Raw genomic sequence first — 7337 nt, 5'->3', positions numbered from 1 at the left:
TTATGGTTTTCCATAATGATAGTAATTTCCTTTATTTTTCTTTCTATTGTTATTATTGCTATTAACATTTTGATTTTCATAAGATTTTCCAAAATCTCGTTTCCTTTTCTTGGAAGTTTTACTTGAATTTCCTTCCTCCATTACATGGACTTTCTCATGAGCAATTTGATTTTTAGTATCATCTTGTTTACGATAAACTTCTTCTAAACGAATGTGATTACCCAATTGCTCAAGAGATATATTCCCTTTCTTATGTTTTAAAGATTTTTAAAATATTTCCATGATAGAGGAAGTTTATCTATTATGAAATATACAATAATTGTTTCATCCATATGCATAGCATGTTGTTTGTAGTTATTGAGAATACGTCCAATTTCATACATTTGTTCCATTACATATCTATTATCTACCATTTTATAATTATTGAAATGAGAAACAAGAAACTTCTTACTTGTAGCATTTTCTTGCACGTATCTTGATTCTAGTTTTTCCCACAGTTCCTTTGCAGAATTGCTACTTTGATAGATGTCGAACAAAGAGTCTGACATACCGTTAAGAATATGACTCATGCAAATGTAATCATCATTGTCCGATTTTTGTCTTTCTCTCTCTTCAGCAATGGTTTCTTCTTCCCTCTCTAATGGTCTTGCAGTATTCAGAACATACACCACTTTCAATGTTGTAAGTAGAAACTTCATCTTTTTCTGCCAACGGACAAAGTTACCTCCATCAAACTTTTCCAATTTCACAGAGTTGAATGTCATATCTTTGAGTGATGTTGTCATTGAAAAGTCAAAATTGATCCTAAAGATTGTTGGATTTTGTGGTTGTTGAAAATATATAGCAACACTAAAATAAAGAAGGTGTTGATGAATATTTTTCTTAAAATTTCAAAGCGTGCGAATTTCACACTAACCTTTAGGATCAATTCGCCCCCACCAATTATAGTATATTGGATGCAATTGAGATTAATATCGAATTTCCTTCAGGATACTTTGAATTCCTTAATGTGAATTGCACGCATACACTAAACGTATCTTTTGATAATCGACTACAGAATGATGTTTCTCAAACTTCACTCATGCATTAATGAAGTGAAAAACGATTTAGAATAATTGAAATGGTAGAGAAAATGTTGTATGTATTTCTATTTTCGTGTGTATTCTGCTTCTCAAATGTCTCTATTTATAGATAAGTTCAAGCCATTTGATGAACAGTAACTGATATATTGTTTGGCATCCAAATTTATAGCCAAAAAATGTGCTAGATCAGTTGGTAAAATTGTGTCCTTTCAACGGGGCATCGTGTCTTCAAAAATTGCCATTAAATATAATAACAATTCATATGCATATTACAAAATTACAAAAATTACACCTTGTATGATATTTTGGAAATCATCTACAATTTTAACAGAGCTCAAGAAAGACAATTGTAAATTTTTCAAGTTTATTTGATATGCAATAACATCATAGCCAAACACACTTCATCTCTGTTCATATTTGTTGCTCTTCCTCAACAAGATGAGCATCAACATCTTTTGTGATCTCTGCAACAAGATCCAAATAGAAATCCATAACTGCACCGGTAATGTCCTCCTTTAATTTCTCATACTCAAAAGTCCATCTCACAAGCCCACCATATTCCCCATCCATAACTTGTAATGTTCCCTTAAAACTCTTGTAATTCTCACTCACATCTCCATCAAAGAGACTAAACGTGATTACCTTATTCTCATCATCTATAGTCTCAATTTTTCCTTTAGCACTTTGTTCTTCTTCATCTGCAGGGATTCACAAGTGTGTAAAATCATATATACTACTTCCGAGCAATAAATAAAATAAGACCATGAATCATAAAAAGCTTAATTACCTATTGTATATTCCCAGTGTATGACAGCACCAACTTTATCCCACTCACCTTCAAGCAATCTAGCTCCTTGTACTTCAGAGGAAATGTTAGGAATAAATTGAAGTTGCTTCCTAAAAACATTATAGAACTTAGCAGCAGTTGCTTCACCCTCGTATGCAGTGGATACTTTCCCACATAAAGCCATTTTTCTGCTCTCTAATGTTTTTACGAACACTCTATATGTAGTGATAGAAAGTATACAGCTGTATGTAATAGTTGACATTTCTAGATTGGTGTCATAGGATATCTCAAAACAACTGTACGTATAAGTTGACATTGCACATTTTCTAATTAGTAAGTGCATTACACGTCTCAAGTCTCTAGCATTGCCTAATGCACGTTTTGTCTAACATAATTTATTATTTAATATTTTTTTATATAATTAATTAATAATTAATAATTCCAAGTTCCAAACAATTACTAACTTATATCAACAATGTGAGTTAGTTGTCATGATAAAAAATATTAGATAACGAAGAAAGAGATAACTTTATAACTCCAAGTTCCAAACAATTACGCCATTCCAATATCATGTTGGAGAAGTAGTATAGTGGAAATCATGCTGAAGGACATGGAAAACTTAATATGGTATTACCAATTTCAAACGTTGAAGATGTTGCAAGGTTCATAATTGTGAAAAAGCTGTGTAGTTTTTCCTTCCTCAACGTAGAAGACTTATAATAATCTAGAGAAGTTAGTAGTTAAGGATTGTGCTTTAGTGCAGGAGATATTTGAATTGACTCCTAGTGAGAATAGTAGCACAAAGGTTATAACACCAATGAGAGAAGCTAAAGAATATATTGAGCATGTGCTAGAAGTTGTAACTCGATGTTCTGATTGAAAGTTAACATTTGACTGTGTCGAAGTAGGTAGTCGACCCTTAGGAGTTAGTTGTATTCAATGTAGTCGAATACAACATATAGTAGTGTTGAAATGTAACTTGTAATTTTGTATTTTATATTTGGTACGTTTTGGGTTTGGGTCGGTTTGTATAGTTTGGGCATTGGATTTAGTTGCCTATATAATGGGTTTTGTATGATGTAAACAGATAACTTCTCTCAATCCTAATTTTCATAATTCCGTTTTCGATTTTCTTTCTTTTTTCTCTTTTCTTCTATGCCTTTCACCTTTTTTGAAAATATTTGTTCCAATAAATTGGTATCAAAGAATCCAATTATGATTCAGAGAGAATCTGTAATGACAAACAGAACAATAACATTAACGCAATTTTCAGCGAATCTCTCTGTTTTCAATGGAGAGAACTATGAACGGTGAGTTGCGCAGATGAGATCATCTTCAGATTCTAAGATATGTATGAAATTGTGTGATTCAGTACCGACATTGGAAGATGGTGCAGATGATGAGATATTTATGTAAATGATATGTCAATCAATCTCGATGTATTTTGATTTTTCATGGAATGATAGATTATGAGCTAGGTTAATAGTTGAATTGTTATCACAATACATAAAAGTTGATTGATGAAAAGAGATAATGAGGTACTTAAATAATGTCAAGCTAACCGATGTCACTATTTTGCTTCAGAATTGCATTTGGAAACCATAGATTGGTTTTTGGTCTTCTTTACAAGGAGAGATGATTCTAGTGTTTGTGTAAGTTCTAGAGGTCAATAATTTTATTAGAATTTGTTATTATATCGAAGTATATCTTGTTCGTTTAACTAGACATTAATGATGACTTAATCGTAAGATCATGTTAACCCTAAAGTCAATATTTTTAAATTATCCATATGGTCACAATTTATTGTGCTGCGGAATATGATTAAAATATATAGACTATTATGTGTATAGAATGACGATCACGTCTCATATATTATGAATAAATAATTATCAAGTCTTTATATATATATATATATATATATATATATATTATAATATATATATATATATATATATATATATATATATATATATATATATATATTAGCAATTACAATGGAGCAAGGGTTTGACAAGGTCAGAGTGTGGGTGGAATTCCTATACCCAAGCCTCCTTTTAAGCAAGCTTGGTCTCACACGACCAAAGCAACGAAAGGATCTCATTGTTTATTTTCACCTTTTTATGCATTTTTTATTTATTTTGGAATGCTTTGTAATGGTATTTGTAAAATGTGCTCTTTACGAGTTGATATCTAATGAAGTCTCGCTTTTGTCCCAATTTTCTCTTTTATTGCTTTATTATGTGTCACCCTTAATGTTCCACGATAGCTGATACATGATCATTTGTATTTCTTCGAGTCCGACTAGACATGTTGTTAATTGCCTTAAAAAATAATCAAATTGCTTGGTTGTGAATTTGAAATGTTTGTAAACAAATTAAAAATGTATGTAGGAATAATGTTAGGGCGTTATGGCACCCCATACGACATGATTATACCTCATAAGCTGTAACGATACCCTGTAGAGCGTAATGATAGCATGTCGAGTGTTATGATACCCTGTAGGTCACAGTAATATAGTATGTTTATATGTAAAATGAATTTCCTAATACAAGATGTAATTTGTAAATGAGGTGCCTCATTAAAAGGGATGCTCTTGCAAAAGAAAAGAGTGCCACACCATCATTTTATTTATTTTTTAATAATGTGATTCAAAGAACAGGAAAATAATTCATGGTTGTTGTAACAACACAACTTGCCTTATTAATAAAAATTTAAACTAATTATAATAATTCCTCTTGGTAGAATGAGTTTCATGTTTCAGGGACATGGTCTTCATTTATTTATTCTAACTTGTAGGTGTCGTGAGCATAACTATTAACTTGCTCACACTTTCGAGGTCTCATATACTAAATAATTATTTGTGTTTCAAATTGTGAGGGTAAATATGACTAGTTCTTATTTTAATGATGTCAAATCTTTCTAGTCGTCCATAACGTGTATTTTGGACGGTGTCATCATATCATACAATGCATTCATCCTTTAACTTGTTCAAAATATAAGTTCAACGTGTCCAGACATATAGGAGCATATCATAGATGTGAATCATGCACTTGATCATCGTTAATACCCTAGGTTCATAAGAGATTGATTTAAATTTATCAAAATACATCTCAAAACTCATTTTTGAGAGTTTAAGAACTGTGAGTCGTCTCATGACTCGGAGCGTAACTCTCGGGTCTGAACAGGTTGAATCACAAGTCGACTAAATCCTGGAAAAACTAAATGAGTCGACTCATCCACATGTTACGTCGACTCATTTCCTATTTTCATTTGAACCATGTAGCCACGGGTCTGAACAAGTCAACTCAACCCTGAAAAAAAACTCTGTTTGAGTTGACTCATCCCCTATTTGAGTCGACTCATCGCTTGTTTTACTTGAATAAGTTTGCCCCGGGTCCATACAGAGTGACCTGTATGAACAGGTCGAGTGGTCGCTACTTGGACTCAATTTTCTGCTGTGTAATTTTGCAAAATAATTCTGTTATGTCTGTTATTTGGTCCATGCATCATATAAATATTCTAGAGTCTCTTCTTCAACATTTAACAAGAAAAGTGAAAGATATACACCAAAGTGCTCTTCATCTTCATTCTTCATTGCATTTCTCAATAATCACACATAATAATCTTTGTTGAGCATTGTGCATTGCTGTGGTGATAACATCCAAATAGTATTGTGTAATCTTAGTTTGAGTTGAGGCTTTGTGTGGGTTTTTCTTGAATAAAACCATTGGGATTTTGTCCTCCAAGAATTTGGGGTTTTTGCACTAACCTTTGCTTCACAGATTCAGCCGAGTGAAAAGTTTGAAGAACGGTGAGTTCGGTCAAACAAGTAACGGTAACCGGAGGATTGTGAAGAAAGCTTAGGGTTCAAGCGACTTGCGATCGAAGTCATCCGAACTGAAGTTTTGGATAACGTGGCGTTCTTGCAATAAGGTAGTTATAACCGGAGGTTTGTTCGAAGCGCTTGAAGGACTTGGTTTAACTCGAATCAATGGGAGATAACCGAATAGGATCTGCAACAACACTAGGGGTTGATTGGTGGTGATCATGTTCTCTTGTATTAACTTTGCAACGTGTTAATAAAAACATCTCAATTCTAGATTTAGAATTGAGGGCAAACGTATCCTAAGCGAGGACGATAGGGGAACTGCCTCAACAAATCTGGTCTTGTTCTCTCTTTCTCTTATCTCTTTAAATTCTGCATTAATTACATTTTGTATGAAATTAATAGTAAAATCAATATCACTTGATTGTTGTGCATAATAACTGTTCGATAAATTGGTGCAATCATTTTGATTGCAACTGAGTAAAAATCTGCACATTCAATTTGAGTGAAATTGAAACTTGGTGTGGAGTGCTCACCAAATGTTCGATAAAATTAATCTCACACAAATCTAGTAATTGTTTATTTGCTCTCTTATTGTGTTAACACATTATTAGAGGTAACGATATTAAGGATTGTGGTATTTAATCGATTGATTTAGATAATGGTTGATTATCTCTATCGTAGTTATTCCATTCGATTTCTCGCATATCCGATCTTTCAATTAACGGACTGTTTAGACGATTATAATCTAGGGTGCTTCCGCAACCGTTGAAAACATTTTTAAAAAGAGATAAATTTTAAAAACTGATCTATTCAACTCCCCTTCTAGATCGGTACTATCGTCTAACAAGTAGTATCACGAGCGCCGGTTCATCTAGTGCTTTGCATATAACTTTTTAGAAAATGAGTAACGATCCTAAAGGGCCGTACAATAGGGCGCCTATTTTTACCAGTGAAAATTACAGTTATTGGAAAGATTGTATGCGTATCCATATCAACTTTATTGATAGGAAGGTATGGAAAGTCATCCAAGATGGTCCTATGGAAATAACCATGACAAATGCGGATGGTGTTGTTGTACCTAAACCTGATGCATAATGGAATGAAGAAGATGAGAAAAAGTACAAATATGATTGGAAAGCCAGAAACATACTCATCGCCATTTTAGGTGTTGATGAATATTATAGGGTTTCCCATTGTACTAGTGCTAAAGCTATGTGGGACTCATTGCAAATCACCCATGAGGGAACCAATGATGTCAAACTAGCTAGAATCAACACTTTAACTCAAGAATTTGACCTTTTTCATATGGAGGATGGTGAAACCATTGTCAATATGCAAAAGCGATTTTCTCATCTAATCAATCAGCTAAATGCTCTTGATAGAACTACCCCTAATGATGTTGCTACTACTAAAATCTTAAGATGTCTTAACAGGGATTGCCTACCAAAGGTCGTTGCGATTAACGAAGCCAATGATCTAAGAACATTGGACATGACAACATTGTTTGGTAAGCTTCAAGAGCATGAGCAAGAGCTCACGAACCTTGATAAACATGAGAAGAGTGTGAGAGTGAATCAAGTGATGATGATAAAGATTTGAATGAAGACATGGAGTTGTTCGTAAGGAGGTATAACTGATA

At 33.1% G+C, this 7337-nt stretch overlaps 2 protein-coding genes across 2 annotated transcripts; both read right to left on the bottom strand.

Annotated features, from left to right (window-relative positions):
* Window positions 1-785, bottom strand: LOC127093931 (uncharacterized). Its single transcript, XM_051032819.1, has 2 exons — window positions 315-785; window positions 1-249 (listed from the first exon to the last, which is right to left on the bottom strand). Exons 1-2 carry the CDS (start codon window positions 783-785, stop codon window positions 1-3), a joined length of 720 nt encoding a protein of 239 aa, XP_050888776.1.
* Window positions 786-1308: 523 nt separating this feature from the next.
* Window positions 1309-2147, bottom strand: LOC127092734 (kirola). Its single transcript, XM_051031618.1, has 2 exons — window positions 1870-2147; window positions 1309-1780 (listed from the first exon to the last, which is right to left on the bottom strand). The coding sequence occupies exons 1-2, from the start codon at window positions 2129-2131 to the stop codon at window positions 1494-1496; spliced, it is 549 nt and encodes a 182-aa protein (XP_050887575.1). The 5' UTR covers window positions 2132-2147; the 3' UTR covers window positions 1309-1493.
* Window positions 2148-7337: the final 5190 nt, after the last annotated feature.

This window comes from Lathyrus oleraceus, chromosome 6, assembly GCF_024323335.1.
Source record: "Lathyrus oleraceus cultivar Zhongwan6 chromosome 6, CAAS_Psat_ZW6_1.0, whole genome shotgun sequence".
Lineage (NCBI taxonomy): Eukaryota > Viridiplantae > Streptophyta > Magnoliopsida > Fabales > Fabaceae > Lathyrus > Lathyrus oleraceus.
Note: the sequence above shows the minus strand (reverse complement) of the source record. Positions and strands in the feature narration are given on the sequence as shown.

Coding starts and splice junctions, on each gene's coding strand:
- LOC127093931 (XM_051032819.1), bottom strand. CDS start 785: ATGACAACATCACTCAAAGATATGACATTCAACTCTGTGAAATTGGAA. Junction 250..314: donor ATATGGATGAAACAATTATT/GTATATTTCATA, acceptor TTAAAACATAAG/AAAGGGAATATATCTCTTGA.
- LOC127092734 (XM_051031618.1), bottom strand. CDS start 2,131: ATGTCAACTATTACATACAGCTGTATACTTTCTATCACTACATATAGA. Junction 1,781..1,869: donor ACACTGGGAATATACAATAG/GTAATTAAGCTT, acceptor GAATCCCTGCAG/ATGAAGAAGAACAAAGTGCT.